The sequence below is a fragment of the Ctenocephalides felis genome, unplaced genomic scaffold (assembly GCF_003426905.1).
Source record: "Ctenocephalides felis isolate EL2017-DRISC unplaced genomic scaffold, ASM342690v1 CF-g0.4_SCAFFOLD_03572, whole genome shotgun sequence".
NCBI lineage: Eukaryota > Metazoa > Arthropoda > Insecta > Siphonaptera > Pulicidae > Ctenocephalides > Ctenocephalides felis.
The window spans coordinates 13228013-13248309 of NW_020539726.1; the positions used below are offsets into that span (position 1 = coordinate 13228013).

The window sequence follows — 20297 nt, forward strand, 5'->3', positions numbered from 1 at the left end:
TGCACTAGTTACATTACATTCATTGAGCTATTTTACTAATTTTAGATCAGGTAAAGTTTGATTTTCATAGGTTTTAGTTTAGTATGCAACATCGATTTAACGCCTAATTCCCTTTCCTCAAATTTGAAGCGCGCACTAGTTTGGAAAGAGTTTCCAATGTGATCTATAAGATCTATTAGGTAATATTGGCGAAAACAGGACAGAACCTTATTAAACGTTTTAAAACAACAAGACAATAACTCAAAATACAAAAATCAAGGACAAACGACGATCACAGAATATTTAAAACTAAACACCATACGTTCAATTTTTATGACGCACAGGTTGTTTATCATCAGTCGTAAGTCTCACAAAGACGCTTTTCGAAATCAGCTTTTATTTTTAGACAAACTAAGTATTAATAAGCGAACTGATACTAGCTTTCCCTGCAAAAATTACCAATATGTTCTGAATCTTGTTTCTCAATTTGTATCGAAAAATTAGCAGGTCTAGCGGTTTCGGAGATAGCCAAAAAAAGTAAAAAAAAATACTTGGCGGTCAAAAATGATCATTAGACATATGTTCATCAAATTATTAGATATTTCATGAATTTTTAAAAATGAGTATTAATTTTCTTATATTTTTTGGGGTTTTGTATCAAGATTTTTAATTTTTAAAGTTCACTTGTACGGTTCGAACAAAAATCACAAATTTTCAGATTTTTATTTCAAAAATTTTTCAAAATGAACAAAGTTTTATACTTTAAATATAAATTTTAAAATATAATTTATTTTGAAAATGTATATATTTCATATGCGTCATTCTAATCGTGAGAAATATATCCTAGTGGTGTTTGGCATCGTGCTGCCTTAATAACTTAATAAGATTAATAACAATTGTTTTAAATTTGTTAGTTTTTGAATTCATTTCAAAGTTTCTGAAATTTAAGGATTACTGTTAATATATTATGATTCTTTCAACACTGGCATATTATTAATTATAATTTGAGCTTTCATCAAAATAATTTATATAAGTGGTGTTTGGTAGGTACTATTTTACTATGCACGATCCATAATAATTGCAAGATGATTGAACTATTAAAATAGAAATCATATAAAATCTTTTTAAAAAAAAAACCAATGAAGATAGAATTTACTAATTCAATATCAAATATATTACTGGCGTTTTTGTTTTATGGAGGAATTGTAACTACTTATGTTATTTAAAAAAATGTACATAGTTACTAACTATTAGGCTCACAAAAGTAAATTATTCTTGAAATAGGCACTTTAGCAAGTCGACTTAACAAAATTAAAAAAAATACTTGTGCGATTCTATCATTTATATGCAGAAAGTATTTCCCAAAACATCTTATTTTTACATCAATAAGTCTATTTTTGTTGTAATTATCATATAAAGCGGTTATTTATACTTGTATACATGTAATTATATACAGCTTAATGAACTGTGAAAAATTACCCTAGCTACAGAATAATTGCGGTTCATGGTAAAAACTATATGTAGGCAATATTTTGTTATTTACAAATTTCAATAATGTGTTTTTTACTGATAAAATCAAAAAGACGTAAGTAAATATTTTTACAGATATTTTATATTATGTCGAAATATTTCTGTATAAAAAGGGAATAATTTCATACAATGGCAGTCAGAAATAATAGGAATAGAACAAGATATAGCCCAAAATGAAGTGTTTATTGGTCATATTGGTTTCAGTAAGCGCTATTTTCGCCGGGCGTCTTCAATCTAAAAGTAAGTAAAATAGAGTAAAAATAATAATATATTAATAAAAGAAATTATGTCATTCCTATAAAACAAATTTGTTTCTTTTTTGTTAATGGTCTCCTTAAAATGCTCAGGTAACCATGTAATAATATTAGTAAAATTTAGAGACCAAAAGATTTACTATTGAAAAATTGGGCTCACTCTGGTTATCACAGATCTGATCTTGCAGTTTTGTTGCAAGCTTTGTTTGATGTTAACAATACTTTATTTAAAATGAATTAGAAGTAGATAAATACAGTATTGTTTTTAGATAAACATATCAAAACTAAATCCGTCGACCGAATTGTTGGAGGACAAGAAGTTAGTATCAACGATTTCGGTTGGCAAGTTGCTCTTGAACAAAACGGCCAACTTTTCTGTGGTGGTTCAATAATTAGCGACCAATGGATTCTTTCGAGCGCACAATGTTTTGATAGGTATGACACAAATTCTATTTATAATTCATTTGCTATTATGTTGATATCTTTTCTAATGAAATCTAGAAATAGAAATTAAAATTGTGAAAAGAAATGTGAATAATTCATAAAATAGTGGCAAGAAATCAGATTTTCGTCGACTATTTCGGGAACACGGATGAAGCGATTTGAATAATTCGAAAAACATTCGATTCGTATTGATAAGGAGACGTACTAATTAGTTTTTGACAAAGGCAGGTCTAGCCCTTCCGAAGATATGGGGCAAAAAGTGTCAAAAACGGTAACTCAGTTTTTAAGAGAACGGAACGTCCGAGTTGAATAATTCGAAAAACATTTTACTTGTATTAACAAGATGACGAACTGATCAAATTTTCATAAAAGCAGGTCTGGTGGTTTCGGAGATCTAGTAAAAAAAGTAAAAAAAAAATGCCATCTGGCGGTCAAAAATGATCATTAGATATATGCACATCAAATTATCAAATATTTTATAGACATTTTAACAATAAGTATAAATTTTGTTTACATTTCTATGGTTTCCGTACCAATGCTTATCCGTTAGACGGCGGCGCGGCGCTTGCGCGCTTTATATTTTGTCTCTATGCAGTTAAAGCAGTACGAATGCTTTGAAAAAAAGTTCAGAATTTCCAAAATATTTCAAAATACACTTTTCTTCAAAAAGTCTTTATTTCAAAAATGTTAATCTTTTTAAAAAATAATTTTTGGTACCGGAAGTTCCAGCAATTTGCCTTAAGGCACGATGCCATGCGCCCCACTAGTTGTTAGTTAAATCAACTTGCATTAAATTCAATGACCAGTCAGTTAAACATTATCTCTAATGATCTTATTTATGATTCTTAATCAAAATCGTTTCAGTAGGTTTTTAGAAATATTAATAATAATGCATTTATCCCATATCTATGAGTAAAACTAATAGACTTCATGCAGAATTCAAATAGTTTTTTCAACCAATGTTTTTGAAATCTATCGTAAGTTTTGCAAAAATTAACATAAGGCGATGCACAAAAATCTAATTTGATTTTAAGTAACTATACTGTCCAAACTAAATAAACTATAACAAATTATAACACGTAACAGACAAGCAACTAAACTGTTTTCAATAAAATTTCTAATTAAACCTAATTATAGAATTTTTTTTTTGTTTTTCTAAAATTTGTCAATTGTCCCCATTGGCTGGGTAAAGAGATAGAGCCATAGGGCAAACAGATAGAATATCTTAAATTTATAGAAATTTTGAGAAATAATAGCTACATTATTGAAGCAATACCAAATATAAAATTCATGATCACATGTTTTACAAAGATAACACTGTATATAACCTTGATCTGGTATTTTGTCAGAAAAATTCATATGCAGAATTTTAAAAAAAATCTGTTGAATCTAACTTTAAAATAACAATTCATATTATAGAACAATCAAATAAGGTACACTTAAAAATTATGTTGAAGGTATTGTGAACTTAACAATAGTGCACACAACCAAGAAAAAAACTTTTGTTACAGATTTTCAAACATGACCGTTTATGTCCTGATAGCGACGTTGCTTGATTTTAGGCAATAGCTGATTACACATATTTTGCTCTCTACTTTCAAATATTGTTGTATAAAATTTCTAAGTTTACTTGCTTTTAGAATATTGGTGAAGGTCCTTTTTATCCGTGAACCTTTAAATTCCGCTCTACCCTAATTATAGATTTTTTATCATTGGTAAGGTTGTTCATTGATATTGAAAATACATTTTAATGTAAAATTATTCTTATTATGCATATATGATATGCATAAGCATTCTTTCATACACTTCACCGAGAGAATATTCACAAGAAATAAGTGATAAAAAATTATGACATTTTATTTGTTTTCAGTGGAGCAACAGCTGATAAAGTCACAGTAAGAGCTGGAACAAGTACTTTACAAACTGGAGGAACATTAGTAAAAGCAAAGAGAATCATAATTCATCCTCAATATAATAGAAGAAATCTAGATAAAGATGCAGCTTTAATAAACTTAGATTCTCCTTTGCCATTAAACGGCGGATCAATTCGCGCAGCGCGATTAATAAATTCTGGAGCTATTGTATTACCTGGCAGGTTGCTCACTGCTTCTGGATGGGGATACATACGGGTAATTGTTATAAAAATTTAAAGGTATTTCTATATCGCATAAGAAAAATACCAAAGAAGTTTTGCAATAAAAAACTAGTGTATTTACTTCTCATTTACTTTTAAGGCTTCTAATTCTCAAAATCAAAAAACTATTCACAATATTTTCCTTGTGGATGCATATGGGATAAACGGTAGTTTACATTATTGTGGGTGTGAGAATAAATAGTTACGGTTTCGTACAAAAAATAAATAATTACAATAAAAAGTAATTTTTAAAAATTGGGGTTAAATTATTAAACAAATATATTAACACATATAAAAACCATATGTAATTGAACAGAAGAATTACGTTTATCAGAAGAATGTATCTTAATGCAACGTGTTCTTCTTAGAATAATTAGTCACGAACCAATCGAGATACCTATCAAATACTAATAGCAGCGATAAATATTTATATAATGACAATGAAAGATAATTAAAAAATTATAGAAAATAATATTCATATTAGGAAATTTATTCAAAATTACTAGATGTAATGAAATCGACGAAACCAAAATTGCGCATAATTGGCTTTTAGAGTATCAGGACCATAAACAGTGTCCACATTTTCAAATACCCGACTTTCGCCTTTATCGAATAAAAACTGTAGAAGCAAAAAGTGTAGAATCGTGTATTTTCTCTTTGCTAGTATCCATATTTGACGTGTGCTCAAATAAACTATATTGGTTAAATACAAAACTACTCTCAGAAATCTCATCTTTCTAACTCTGCCTAGTAGAAACCAATCATATTTGTACAATGAGAGATAAATAATTAAAACCAATCATTGCAAAAATAATGATTTTTTTTTTACTTCTCCCAATATTTATCAAATTCCAAATAATCATCAAATTAAGTTCGAATTAGATGAATGTATAAGTTATAAGTATTTAACAAGAACATATGTAAGAATTAAAGCTTAAATATTAATGTTTATGTCTAAGTGTAATTAATATCTTGAATATATTTCAGCCTGATATAGCAACGTTTTCGCAAAAGCTTCAAGCAGTAGCAGTTCCAGTTGTAGATAACTTGACTTGCAAAGAACTATATAGTACACGTTATGTAGTCACAGATAAGTATGTATATTTCAATTTAATATAAAATTAATTTTTAATTAAAACTTCATTATAGTAATATTGAACCCAAAATAGTAATAAAAATTATTGATATAAATTATTAATATAAAAAAAAATTACTGGGTGAAATAAATATAATTAATTTAATCAACAACCAAATATAAATAATATTTATTAAATATAGAATATCCGCTTATATTATGAACTTCCCGTAGGGTAAGTTATTGTAATCGTCCAAAAATCAACCATGAAAATTTTTGCATATCTTTACGATTCAGAGGTTTCTGAACATTTTGGCATACCTTAGAAAAAATGGATTTGTATGTGTGTGCGTGTGTGAATGTGTGTGGATACAATTTTTGTTGACGTTTTGGTAGAACGGAGCATCCGATTTGGACGATTCAAAAACCATTACACGAGTATTGACTTTGAACTTGGTTGAATTTCTACAAAAGCAGAATCAGCGGTTTCGGAGATTCAAAAAAAAGTAGAAAAAAAAGCCATTTGGCGGTCGTAAAACATATATTTTCGACAGTATATTAACCGACGACATGAATGGGTATAAAAAAGTTTCAAAATTTTCAGAAAGAAAAAAAAATTCAATTTTCTAATAATTTCCAAGTTTTCAAAAATTTTCTAAGTTTTGAAAATATATCAGTACTTTCAAATAAGGCATTTTTTAAATTTTTTCTATATCCAAATTTTTCAAATGTTTCCAAAAAAATTCAAAATTATCAAAAAAATCAAATTTTTCTTTAAAACATTTTAAATCATGGTACGGAGAGCTTCAGCAATTTGTCTTAAGACAACCACTAGCTTTCTAATAAGCTTAATTCGAAACGGAAAAACAAAAGTATTAACATACATTTTTTTTCAAAATGATTGATTTTTAAGATGCTTTTAGAACGTCCATAAGCAATGATTTGTTGATTCGATTAATAATGGTAACTCTTTTACGTTTTAGCATGCTCTGTGCAGGATATCTTGATGGAGGAAAGGACGCATGCACTGGAGATGCAGGAGGCCCACTTGTGGATAGCAATAGGACCCTGGTCGGTATCGTCTCCTGGGGAGACGGTTGCGCCAGGTCTTTCAGTCCTGGTGTTTATACCCGAATTTCCTCCGCCAGCGTTAGAGATTTTATACGCACTAACTCCGGAGTTTAGAGTACAAAAAAATGTGTTCTATTTATATTTGTCCAAATGCCATTTAAAATATATAATATTAAAGAATTTTGTTGTCATTTATTAATACTCAATCGCCACTTGAGTATGTGTCCTTTCGATCGCTTTACCTAATATATGTGGTCCTCAAAATTACTGAATTGCTTATTTTCACTTTATAATTGCACATTGTGATTCCCAAAAAGAAAATCACAAAAAATGTTGATACCCAAAATGTACCTATCAGATCCATTCTTAAATTCAGAAACTCTACATACACCCATACACGAGCAACACTAAAATGATCATGAAGTCACAACAAAATTACAAAAATATTGTTTGAAATTATATCCTTTTATATAATGAGTTCATATAAAAAGATTTGTTCCTAATAAATCCAAAAGATTATCTATAAATTAGAAGTTTAATATTTTAGAATAAGATATTAGAAGTTTAAACTTTTACTAAACAAAATTTTAATATATTTTTTGTTGTGTACATAATTTTTCATTTGAAACAAAAGTTTGCATATTTTGTGACCATATGAAATAATTTTCCTATAAATATTCTATTAAACATAAATTTGTTTGTGCCTTGAATTTTTAAGAAATGCTTACTAGACAAGTATGTTTGCATCATGATAATGAGTTTTTTTTTTATTTCGAAGGTAAACCATTGGTAACTAGTTTTAATTAATATAAAATGAGAGATAAGACATTTATCTCCGCCACAATATAAGCATGTCTCGTTATTTACGTAGGTCAAGAATAATGTTTACAACAACAATGAGTCACTTTAAAACCTACGTATAAAACTATGGTAGAAATGTTTAAAAATAGAGTTTGGTTCTAAATAGAAAGTTCTAAAGAATAGAGTTTTGGTTCTAAGTAATTGTACAGTCTGGCAAATAAAATTAAACGAAGACAAATTACAGAATATTAATAACGGCCCTTTTGTTTATTTGAAAGACTAACGAATGCCACAAGAATATGTTGTAGATTATTTAGGTATTCATCTGGACAAAAAATAAACATGGCAACCACATATCATGTCGAAAGACTTGAAACTGAAAATGCAAGAACTGCAGTCGCTTAAGGGGTTACATGGGTTTCACGGTTTCAAAAAATCAAAAAAAAAAATTGTTTATTAAATTCTATAACATCTCTAGAATATTTTCCTTAATTTTCAAGTTAATCCGACTAATAGTTTCGGAGATACAGCCTTGAAAAGGTAAACGCTCAAGGTCAGGTATAGGCTGAGGCTTTAACTTTTTAACGCGTTTTTCTCAAAACTGTGTTTTCAAAAACGGTTGTCATTATTTCTCGCGAACTACTCAACCAATCTTGATGAAATTTTACACAGCTCTTCGAGATATCATTTACAAGGTCTTGAACAAAGGATTTTTTTCTTTCTTAATTAGAAATTTGCATTTTTTTTATAAAAACGTCTGCCAAAAATCCAATTTTCATTTTTTTTTTCATTTTCCTACGTCCACTACCTACCTAGCTTATTGTCTTTACTAAAACACATATTTTTTATTGTTATTTCACATGATCCTAAAAGAAGTTCTGCTGACAACGCGGAGGCACCTTTTTTCCGAGGGACTGCCGGAAATGGTGTCGTAATGAGCGCCATTTTGATATATTTTTCTGAAAGTTTTACAAAATGTTTATTATATATGTATTTTTTAAATAAAAAATTCATTAAAATATTGCATTTTTATATGTAAAAAAAATATTGAAAAAAAAACGTTTTTTGCCCGAGGAAATCCATGTAACCCCTTAAAGGAAAAATCAGAATTGAAGCATATGTGAATATAACATTGACTCAAAAAGTAGGTCTATTTACTTAGACCTTACATAGAAAATCATTCACTGGAATGAATTCTAAACATTTTTTTTTCTTTATTTTTTTATTTATTTGTTTTATTTTTATTTCAGTCTTATAATAGTTTATTAGATTTTATTATTATGATTGCTATTTATAATATCTAAAAATAAAGAAAGACTTGGTATTTTTTAGAAATAATAGAAATAATGATATTGTACAACACAAATTAATGACTCTATTACTCATTAAACAAAATGCAAATGGTTAAATATTTTACAAATACATAAAAATAACACTCTATTAAATAATTTAACAGAACTAAATATTCAAACAGTAAAGCTAGATATGTTTTTGGCTTATAAAGCAATGGATTAAATATCAGAATGTATAGTAAATTTAACTTTGTCGTTTTTGCTATATATTGTTTGAAGTAAGAAGTTTTGTTTTTTGACTAATAGCTTTGGTGGCTGGCGACGCAATCATAGAAGTATTTTACGAGATAAAAATTAAAATTAGTGGTGTATGGCATCGAGCCTTAAAATAAGTAAATTGCAGGTACTTCCCGTACCGTAACAATAAGATCAAGGAATATTAAATGTTTCCTTATAGACTTTTATAAATATTGTAACATTATCTAATGTTTATAAGAGTTATATAAACTGAATTGCAAAGTTGTAATTAATTGTTTAAAGTATATTAGAACATAATTAAAATTAAAATCTGAATTATTTTCTATATACAAAAAAACATTTTCTTAAAAACAAAAAAAATTAGAACATAATTTTTTTTTCTACAAAAGCAATTTTGTTGAGACAAGCAGAAAGTTCTTTAAATAAGAAAACTGCCATTTTTTGCATATTTAGCTCTATATCTTTGAAATGATTGGACCTGCCTTTGCTAAAAACTAATCACCTCTTCTCCCAATCATTACAAATTGAATGTTTTTCAGATCATTCAAATCGGATACTCCGGAGTCGAACGTTTTTTGAACCATTCAAATCGGTTGATCCGTGCGCCCGAAAACGTGGACAAAAAAATGCAGACATTTAAAACACACGCACACATTCATTTTTTCAGAGGTATGCCAAAACGTCGAGAAATGTAAAAATTTTCACTTTCGATTTTCGGCCCATTACTATGACTACCCTACGGAAAGTTAAAAAAGGATATTTGTTTTAAATAATAGCTTATGAAACGTTTGGGAAACTGAGGTGGACTGCAATGACAAGCAACTATTAACAGCAAAATTTTAACGCATTTATCTTTGCACTATATATAAACGTTAATAGGTAAAAACATTTTATTCATCTTTAATTTTTTTAAATTAAGCAAGTGGTGTAATGATAAGATAACAAAAACAGCAACTAGAATTTAAAAAAATGTCAAGATGTTTTCTGTGTAGTATAAAACATTGAATCCCCTACATCAACCGTCATAAATGTGCAAAAATATTAAGACAGCAAAATGAAAACTTACATAATAATCTTTGTTGCAGTTTATGCTGTATCTGCTGGATATATCAGCAACAGACGTGAGAATAAAGTTTATATAAAGCTAATTTAACAATACCTAAAACCATAAATTATAATTTTTTAGCTTGGGCCAGGATTGAAAATTTTAATTCGGGCCGTATAGTAGGTGGTCAAGATGTCGACATTGAAGATTATGGTTGGCAAATATCTTTCGAACAATATGGGCAGCACTTTTGTGGTGGATCAATTATGACTAAGAGTATAATTCTCTCAGCGGCACATTGCTTTGATAGGTAACAAATAGATATTTTAATTGCTTATGTTAATGAATTGTGAGAATAAATTTGCAAAAAATCATAAAAATGTTATTTTCCAGGAAAGTTGAGCCTGATGACGTTAAGATTAGAGCTGGCAGTAGTGAGATATATAATGGAGGAGTCCTAGTACAGGTAGACAGATGGGTAATTCACCCAGATTATGACAGTAAGGAACAAGATAGAGATGTCGCAATAGTCTTTTTGGAAACACCATTGGAGTTGAATGGCGGTTCAATTCGTACCATCAATGTTATTGGCAGAAATGTTAAAGTGCCGAATAATGCAAATCTCACCGTTACCGGATGGGGATACCTTCAAGTAAATATAACAGATTAGTTCTCTATTTTATAAGGGAAATATATGAAATCATTTATTGATCAATGCATGATTTTCTAGGAAGAAGTTCACGACGTTTCCGAAACTCTGAAAGGAGTTTCTGTGCCAAAGATTGACTTCTCTTTGTGTAAACTACTTTATTCAACGCGCTATTTACTAACAGATAAGTGAGTAAATATATTTTCAAAAAACATTTGCTTTAATATCAATTTTTCATTACTATCAGTTTTGCTCATTTGTTCATCAATAAATATTATTAGCAAGTCATTATATCGTAAGCAAAAAGTCCTTATTCATTGTCGGTTAGTTTGATGATCAGATCTACACTAATTAAAATATTTGCTTAGATAGATTTCATTTCAAAATAGGATTTTAGCATAATTATAAAACAAAGATTAGGTTTCAAGTTGTGTTATAATATCTCTCATACTTCAGTTATGTTGTGCTTTTTATAATCTAAGCATATGTTAATTTTTGAATATTGGATTTATGGTTATATTTACAAGAGATTTATGTTTTAATTAAAATGAATCCTGTATCTGATAGTATTTGTAATGGCATAATCAGAATCACAAGCAGTTAATGATTGCTATTAGAAAAAATGTATTATAAAACAGTTATAAAAATAACTCGTGATGCATGGCAACATGCTAAATTGCTGTAACTTCCCGTACCAAAAATTACAATTATTAAAACAGCTTTATACTTATTTAAGTTTTCTAAAAAAAAAAAAATTATATTGTGTATTTTCTTTCTCTAACTTTATTCCAAAGCTATCGCAGCTGTTTACGAGACGAAATATCGAAGCGCGTAAATATAATAGTCTATAAAATATCTGATAATTCGATATTTTGCCCCGTATCTCCGAAACCGTCTAATCGGTCTCTGCCAAAAACTAATCAGCACGTCTCCCTATTATTACCAATCGAATGTTTTTTTAATTATTCCAATCGGATGATCCGTGTTCCCAAAATCGTAGACGAAAATTTGTATCCGCACACAGACCCACACACACACACTGACATACATCTATCATTTCTAAGGTTTGCCAAAATGTTCAGAAACCTCTGAAACGTAAAGATTTTTTTTTATACATAAATATTTTCATTTTCGATTTTTTTGCCACCACTATAACTTAACCATGTGGATAGCTAATTAATTAAAATTTATTTTACATGATAAAAGCAATTTTATATAATTAGTTTTACTCGCAATTTTGCCAGCTTTATCGATATATTATTAGCTATATATTATATATTTATTTTCTTGATTTTTCAACAATTTAGTATGCTTTGTGCTGGTTTTCTCAATGGAGAAAAAGATTCATGTCAAGGAGATAGTGGGGGACCACTTGTTGATGACACCAACACCCTCGTAGGAATTGTATCCTGGGGTGATGGTTGTGCCAGACCTGTTAGTCCTGGAGTATATACCCAACTTTCATCCCCAATAGTCAGAGATTTCATAACAAACCAAACAGGAGTTTAATTTTATATCATAATCATTTAAAAGAACGCCAAATAGCACCATTTGACCATTTGACCATTTATTATTAACCAAAATTTATAGTAGGTATATCTTAATACTTAATTATGTACTTCAAATTATTAAAAAAAAAGCATATAAATGTAACTATTTTATTTACTGAATCTCATATAGGGGAGACTGGGCGAACATGGCACGGTTGTGCAGTAGTTACAGTCAACATTACAGCTAAACTAAACTGATTTTGAGATTAGATCAAAAAGTAGTATGTGTTGTCGAACATGTTGCTAAATTATTTTAATTAGCTTTGTTTAAATGATTATGTTGTGTTGCGTTAATATTTCTGACACTAAAAGTACCCATAGGTTTTCTTCCTTCTTGGCGGTATTCCATATTAGATTAGATGACTAATTACAATAAAGTTTTGTTCCAATATCATATTATTGAATGTTTTCGATATCACATTTTATTATATTTTTCAAAATTTAATTAGTCTCTACGTTAACCAAAGTTCTGCTTCAATTTCTAGTTCAAATTTTCGACATTTATTCAAATTGTTTGTAAAGTTTATTGTAAAAAATTTAGATGCTCAAAACATTATATATATATATATATATATATATATATATATAACAATTAATGCAAATTACCCGCGCAATTATCAGTAATTACAAAGATATGGAAGAAATTGAAATGTTTTTAAATAAATGTTAATTTAAGCAAACGATAAACATTTTTATATACTGGCAGTAATATCACAGTTAATCACAAATATCACCAGTTGAAATGAATTGTGGGCTTTTATTTGTAATATTTAGTTACATTATACTTTTGGATAGTGGTGCAAGTATGTATTATAGAATATAGTAAACAATATATGATAATAATATAGTACATTATTTGTAGTTATCAGCAGTTTGCACTTTTAGAATTCGACTTTACGGTCAAATAATCAACCACAATTTATTAAAAAAGAGTTTTGATTGAAGTTTTTTTTTTTGAATAAATAATAAATTAAGAAATTAAGAAATTATATATCAACCCTCTATGGGCCGAATTTTTACTGTTAATCCAAAAAATATATTGAAACAATAAATTAGTATTTATAATCCTATATAAAATAGAGAAAATGTTTAAAGAATTTTATTTAAGTATATTAACTATGTGAATTTCAAGTCAGAGATCTATACTGCTCGCACTTTTGTGTATGAAAATGTATGCGTAATCCGCAAAATCCTTGGTATCAAAAATTATTAAATTTTCTCTTTTTAACAAGATTAACAAACTGTAATCATTTTTTACTTTTTATATTTTCTGCAATTCAATTGCTTTAGTTTTCAAATTTTGATTTTTAGTATCCACTGATTCAAGGCTATGATTATAATCGAAACGTATGAGTTGTAAAATAAGCTTTTGAAAGCATTTTTATTCTATTGATGTTAGGCCTTATCATTAGATTGTTAATGCATTAGTCAACAATTCAGAATTATTGAATCGGGCAACGGCGATGTCCATTTTTACTTGAACATATAGATCAAAAATTGTTTCCAATTAAAAAAACAAGCCAATTTTGGGCACTGCGGTGTGTGAAAAATGACAATGGAAAATTCCTCACACTATTCTTCACTGAATCGAGTTGAAGTTTATCTCAACTCATGGACTTACCCTAGGGTAGTACCATCTATTTTTTAACAATATTTTGCCCATAGGTTGTGATAAACAGCCCATTGATCGAATAGTGGGGGGTGCAAATGTGAGCATCGAAGACTATGGATGGCAAGTGTCCGTCCAGTTATTAAATCTTCATTATTGTGGAGAAACAATTATTGCAAAGCAATGGGTTCTTACAGCTGCACATTGCTTCATTAGGTAAGCTATAATATCTAACTACTTATATTACAAACTTATCTACATATTGATCATTATATCTACATACCAATTGATATACTTGTATGTATATGCACGGTAATATTAATTCGGCTTAATATTAATTAATTCATTAATTTATTTATTTATTTATTTATTACCTATGTCATTTATTTAGCTTAATGCCTATAAGACTATATTCAGTTAGAGCTGGAAGTGATACCATCAACGAAGGCGGAATCGTGAAGCAAGTAGAAAAAGGAATAAATCACCCAAAATTCAATGATACCAATTATGATAATGACGTATCCCTGCTTTATTTGGAAACTCCATTGCATTTAAACGGTATCACTATCCGTACAATCAGTTTAATAGAGCCAGGAGTTATAGTGCCGCAAGGTGAAATTGTCAGAATAACTGGATGGGGTTACACAAAGGTAAATAGTTATATGAAAATTATTTAAGTTTTAATCTCTAGTTATCCATAACTAAATCACGTTTTATTTATTTAGTTTTAATAGTTGGTCATAGTTTCTATTTTTCTGCCTGTGCGAGTTGAAAAATATTTTTACTCAATTAGTTTTCAACAAATTATCACAACAGCTTCACTGACAAAGGGTGTTAATAAAGTTTGAACCTATTCATTTTTAACATTACCTAAATTTTGATAAATGTTTTATATTTATATGTTGTAACTCTACTAAATATTAGAATTTACAAAAACAATAACTAGTGCAATATTTTATTTATCAGGATCAAGCTCAAACCAATTCTAAATTTCTCAAAGGAGTCTCTATTCCTATACTTGACCCAACAGAATGCAAAAGCAGATACGGAAGGATGTTCACAAACAAGTAAGGGTAATGTCCATGAAAATTAGGAAATATTAAAAATATTAATTAATAATTATGTCCGATATACACTTTTTCACTGGTTATTTTCAATATTGCTAAATTTACACAAATTAACTAGAGAAAATTAACATAGATTATATATCTAATAAAAACTAGTGCATGGCATCATGCCAAGGTAAATTGCTGGTACTTCCCGCACCAAAAATTAATTTTTTAAAGAAGATAATTTTTTTTTAACTTTGAAAAAATTAGTTTTTTGAGAAATTTTAATTTTTGAAAAAAGTTGACTTTTTGGAATGAAAATGAAAAAAAAAGTTTTCTTTATTTTGAAATGTTTTGGAAATTTTGAATTTTGTTTCAAAACAATCGTACTGCTTTAGCTGCATAGAGACGAAATGTCAATACAAGTACAATGTATTTTGAATTATTAAAATCGGACGCTCCGTTCTGTTAAAAACTGAGTCTCCATTTTTGGCTAGCCGTATCTCTAAAACGGCTAGCTCTCCCTTTGCCAAAAATCAGCACGTCTCCTTATCAATAGGAATCGAATGCTTTTTGAATAATTGAAATCGGTTGAAAATTTATACACACATACAGCCATTTTTTCTAAGGTCTTGCAAAATGTTCAGAAACCTACGTAAAACGTAAATATATATAAAAATGTTCATTTTCAATTTTTTGCTGTGTCCTATTACTATAACTTACCCTAGGAATTGTTAATATTTATTCATGAAATAGTCCTATAGCCTTGTAGTTGATACAATTTACTTTCGCTAAATTTAATGGAAATACTATGTACTTTTTTCAGATACATGATATTATTGTTCATAATAATATCATATATTGTTCATAATAATGTCAAAAAATATATGCATTACCTAAATATATTATTTAGGACGCAGAGAAAAAAGACATGGTCAAGACTGATTGGTGATCTACCTATGTTTAGCTTGCAAATTTTGTAATATAAATTCGGAATTTGGGTCTATTGTAGTAACCCTGAAAAATAAATGATAAAGGAAATTGTAATTAAGTGATAATTTGTAAGCTAAACGTAGGTCCCTGAAAATTGTAATTAAGTGATAAAGGAATTAGCTTTCTCATTAAAAATTAAATGCTGTATTCCAATTTAAAATAAAAGCTGGAGTATCAGTTAGAATTGATAAAATTTGTGAGTATAGCAAAATAGTAAAATTTTGACTTTGATCCTAGATAATATTTTGTGGTGATGACTTTTTGGTCTTTACTTCAGGTAAGAAAGCAAAATTTGTGAGGGCACAAGTCTTTTTTTGTGATAGTCAATGTTAACAGTAGTTCTGAATTTCGCACATAAAAATTTTTTCAAAACGTTAAATAATTGTAATAAGAATAAGTTAAATTAGTGGAATGCACATAAAATATCAAAAAATGTAAAATTGTAAAGTATAAGAAAATTAGAGAAATTGGGAATGCACTAAAAATGTAATGATAAAAGGCGGCCAGAGCCAATATATCTTTTTGATACATGTTAATTTTATGCATTACTAATTTCAGCATGCTGTGTGCCGGTTATCTCGAGGGAGAAAAAGATGCCTGTCAAGGTGATGACGGGGGTCCTCTAATAACAAAAAATAGAATTGTGATAGGAATCACTTCCTGGGCATCTGGATGCGGAAGAAAAGATAGTCCAGGTGTATATACTCGTCTTTCTTCCCCAGACATCAGAAATTTATTCGTCATAACGCTGGCGTTTAAGTCGAGTCAAGGAATATTAAATAAATAAAACTAAATAAAATTAGTAATTTTATGATATTATATATTTTATAAATTATACATTCATTACAATTATACATTATACATTATACATTCATTGTTTTCAATAAAATAGAATTTTGTTTGATATGTGATAAATTGATTAAGTATAATAAGAAACATCGATTAATAGTTTTGCGGCAATATTGAATAAAGTTATGAAATTTAGGGCATATTGGTATGATAAGTTAAGCAAATTGTTAAAATATTAGATATAGCAAACACAAAAATTTCAATTTAAAAGTTTTTCTTATGTTTTTAACGTTCGTATAGATTTTTTTTTTATTTTCATCTAAACTATAACTGCCTGAGAAAGCATTCAGTAATTGTTGTGATTAGTTATAAAATAAGTTTTTAAAATACTACCCATTGGTAGTATTTCAAGTTAGTATAATAAATATAAATATGTGACAATAATTGCAAGCAAATAATAAATATAAATATGTGAGAATAATTACAAGCACTATACGAAATATATTTTCTATACTAAGTCGTATAGAAATTAGTTTTCAATATGAACACAATAAAGCGGCAGGAGTGGCCGGGCGCAAAATCCCACCGGCCGCCCACATTATAAAATGGCCCACATTTTTTAAATTTTATACTGATGTGCGCCAATTTCTTGAATGAATTTTTCTGAACTAATTCAGTGAACTTTGATTTTAAACGAGATCTATAATTTTTTTATTGCGATTCAATACACAGATGTTTTTGTTACAACTACTGCCGCCTAAGAGAGGAATCTTTTAGTGTTTTTAATCAACGTGTAATTGAGTACGCTGAAAAATCTCATGAAATTGAATACAACGTGACGTTTTTTGCATCAAAAGATTTTGAATTGTTTTTCATAAAAATATAACTGTCTGCAATTTTGTTTCTAAATGAATTTGAATTCAAGATTAATTTTATACATTATTACAAATGAAAAAATTACAGTTTTGTAATGTTAATTTTTTAATAAATTTCAGAGCTCCTGAAGCAAATAAGGATATTTAAAAATTTGCACTATTTTCCAACGATTCATTTGGTACAATACAGTTGAATTTTTATCACAACATTTATTTATATCACAAAATTTAAACAATCAAATCAATTTATTCATGAGCTCTACTAATTTTCAAACAATTAATTTCAAATATTATTAACTTCCCGAAGAGAGAAGTGTGTGTGTGTGTGTGTGTGTGAGCGTGTGTAACTAATACTAACCTTTCTAACGATGCTAATTAAAAAATAGTCCAAACAACCGCACTACCCGAAAATTCAAAACAAAAAATTATTTTCATTTTTTCATGCACTAAAAAATAATTATTTACCAATATTTGTTATTAATAATGCAGCAGTACATACCAATGTGAACAGATTGGCGTTATTGGTTTGTCGATATCTCTTACAGTTGCGACAAAAAACGACTTTGAAAAAAGGGGCCACTTTCACACATTTTCAATGATATCTCGGCCAAATGATGAGCTACGGATTTGAAATTTGATATATCGGATTTTCTCGAAAATACCTATAAAATGGCATCAAAATTATCTAAATACCAGGGTGGGGCCAATTCTGTATGGAAACACGCCCATACCCATTATTTTCGAAACTAGTGGAGTAGGGCAACCTCCCGTACCGTAACAAAATTTTCGAGAAAGATTAAATGTTTTCAAATAGATTATTTTAAATTCTGTATCATCGTATAATATTTCAATATAAACTGAATTTCAAAGTTAAAATAATTCACTTGAAAGATTTAGAACTTTAACCGCAATTGAAATTGAAATCTGAATTATTTTCGATATACAAAAAAAAATTTTTTGAAAAAAAATTGAAATGAAATTTTTTTTCTCAAAATCAATTGGTTCGTCAACACAAGCAGAAAGTTTTTTGATTTATTCAAATCTGATGCTTATTTCTCTCAAAAACTACCATTTTGTGTACATTTAGCTCAGTATCTTCAAAATGGCTGGACCTGTCTTTGCAAAAACTAATCAGCACATCTTCCGATCAATAGGAATCAAATGTTTTTTAAACCATTCAAATCGGTTGATCGGAAAACGTAAACGAAAAAATGCGGACACACAAAAAACACCACATACATTTTTTCTGAGGTATGACAAAATGTTCAGAAACTTTCAAAACGTCGAGAAATGCAAAATTTTTCATTTTCGATTTTTGGCCCATTACTATAACTACCCTACGGGAAATATAATAAACAGTTGAAATTTTATCTAAATATCTAAATGTCAATTTCGGTTGATTAAGTCAATTATTACATCTATCGGGAAGTTCAAGCAACTGCCTAAGTTAAGTGTATTGATTACTTAAGCCTTAAATGTATTGATTACATTTGATATGTAGTAATTAATGATCTAATCGACCAAAATCAAACTTTTAAGCTATAGAATTCGTGAAAATTAAAGTTTCAAACCACTTGCATGGAAATTATTATTAGAGCACGAAAAGAATAAAAATATTGAATCAACAATTACAAATGCATAATATAAGCTATACACTTACTTCAAATATTACCCAATTTCTGTAGAAATGAATAAAAATATAAAAGCCTATTATATTATAAAATTCATTATAGTTAAACATGATATTTATTTTAGAAGAGTGAATCTCTATAAAAAAAAGCTTAAGAGAATACTTGTAATATCAACACTATATGGCGGAATTTCTATTTATCTTTTTGAATACTAATGATAAACAATGTAATATTGTGCAAATAAAACTGATAAAGTGCGTTAGAATTAGTAGTAAACAAGCATAATATAAATTATATAGTTTAAAATGCGCCTATAATCTCTTCAAAGTGAATTACGAATACTATTTATTGATAAGTTATCAACGGATAAGAATCAAATACGTAGGTGTTTTTAAAAAACAATTTAAGCTATCATTAAGTTACTTTGAATACTGTATATAAAAGAAAGAAAAAACTAAAAATGTATTAGTTCTGGTGGCATTTGAAACTAGCACCTTACAAAATGAAATAATATTGGTGCTGTTGGTTGCCGTTTTTGCTGTTTCGGCCAGACACACTAACAGAAGAACGTAAGTAAAAGTAATATTTTATGAAAAATTTTCAACATTCATTCATATGTAAAACGATTTTGAAAAATAGTACCGTATTTAAGTTTCCAAAGGTTGAATATTATAATCTCTATAAAAGGTAAAATATTTTCGTTGTAATACCTTTACGTTTGATACCATCCCAATAGTTTTGGCATAAGTACGTAGGTATTGTGATTTTTTTGTATAGCGAAAGAAATGCATTTATGCAACCCAGTCAGATCTTTTGTTCGCGTATGTCAGACTCCATACAGCCTGGATATAATACCGATTGAATCCGCTGCTTTTCTCTTGCTTCTGGTACTCACGGAAACCGCCGTTATGCATTATTTCGTAGGGGAGGATCTAGAGTGCTATAATTTTTGCTCAGAAATTTTACTTATCTTTGTAGTTGTGTACATGTATAAATTTGCCACACGTATAACGAGTGAACCGATTTAAATTATTAACTAGCTGTAAGTGGAATTCTGTCTTAAGGCAATTAAGGCATCGTGCCTTAAGGCAAATTGCTGGAACTTCCCGTACCAATTATTATTACTTTTTTAAAACGAATAATATTCTTGAAAAAATTTTACTTCAAAAAAATAAGATTTTTGAGAAACTATAAATTGGACAAAAAATTATTTTTTTTGAAAAAAAAAAATTTTTTTTTAATTTTTTTTTTTTTGAAAATAATGTTTTT

At 28.4% G+C, this 20297-nt stretch overlaps 3 protein-coding genes across 3 annotated transcripts in view; all 3 read left to right on the plus strand.

Moving 5' to 3' along the window:
- The first annotated feature begins 3728 nt into the window (after nt 1-3728).
- LOC113388092 (trypsin-1-like) lies at nt 3729-6601 on the plus strand. Its single transcript, XM_026625500.1, has 4 exons — nt 3729-3769; nt 4078-4336; nt 5329-5435; nt 6400-6601. The coding sequence occupies exons 1-4, from the start codon at nt 3729-3731 to the stop codon at nt 6599-6601; spliced, it is 609 nt and encodes a 202-aa protein (XP_026481285.1).
- A 3291-nt stretch (nt 6602-9892) lies between these two features.
- Nucleotides 9893-12041, plus strand: LOC113388093 (trypsin-like). Its single transcript, XM_026625501.1, has 5 exons — nt 9893-9959; nt 10025-10193; nt 10277-10535; nt 10614-10720; nt 11840-12041. The coding sequence occupies exons 1-5, from the start codon at nt 9893-9895 to the stop codon at nt 12039-12041; spliced, it is 804 nt and encodes a 267-aa protein (XP_026481286.1).
- A 783-nt stretch (nt 12042-12824) lies between these two features.
- LOC113388094 (trypsin-7-like) overlaps nt 12825-20297 on the plus strand; it is a 13983-nt gene continuing 6510 nt past the window's right edge. The window contains exons 1-5 of the mRNA XM_026625502.1: nt 12825-12885; nt 13748-13907; nt 14083-14341; nt 14658-14758; nt 16292-16428. Coding sequence (XP_026481287.1) covers nt 12825-12885; nt 13748-13907; nt 14083-14341; nt 14658-14758; nt 16292-16428 — 718 coding nt within the window. The remainder of the gene's footprint in view (nt 12886-13747; nt 13908-14082; nt 14342-14657; nt 14759-16291; nt 16429-20297) is intronic.

Excerpts from the sequence above, each read along its gene's own strand:
- LOC113388092 (XM_026625500.1), top strand. The coding sequence starts at position 3,729 with ATGACCGTTTATGTCCTGATAGCGACGTTGCTTGATTTTAG. Across the intron at positions 3,770-4,077 it reads GCGACGTTGCTTGATTTTAG|TGGAGCAACAGCTGATAAAG; the intron begins GCAATAGCTGAT and ends ATTTGTTTTCAG. Across the intron at positions 5,436-6,399 it reads CGTTATGTAGTCACAGATAA|CATGCTCTGTGCAGGATATC; the intron begins GTATGTATATTT and ends TTTACGTTTTAG.
- LOC113388093 (XM_026625501.1), top strand. The coding sequence starts at position 9,893 with ATGAAAACTTACATAATAATCTTTGTTGCAGTTTATGCTGTATCTGCT. Across the intron at positions 10,194-10,276 it reads GCGGCACATTGCTTTGATAG|GAAAGTTGAGCCTGATGACG; the intron begins GTAACAAATAGA and ends GTTATTTTCCAG. Across the intron at positions 10,721-11,839 it reads CGCTATTTACTAACAGATAA|TATGCTTTGTGCTGGTTTTC; the intron begins GTGAGTAAATAT and ends TCAACAATTTAG.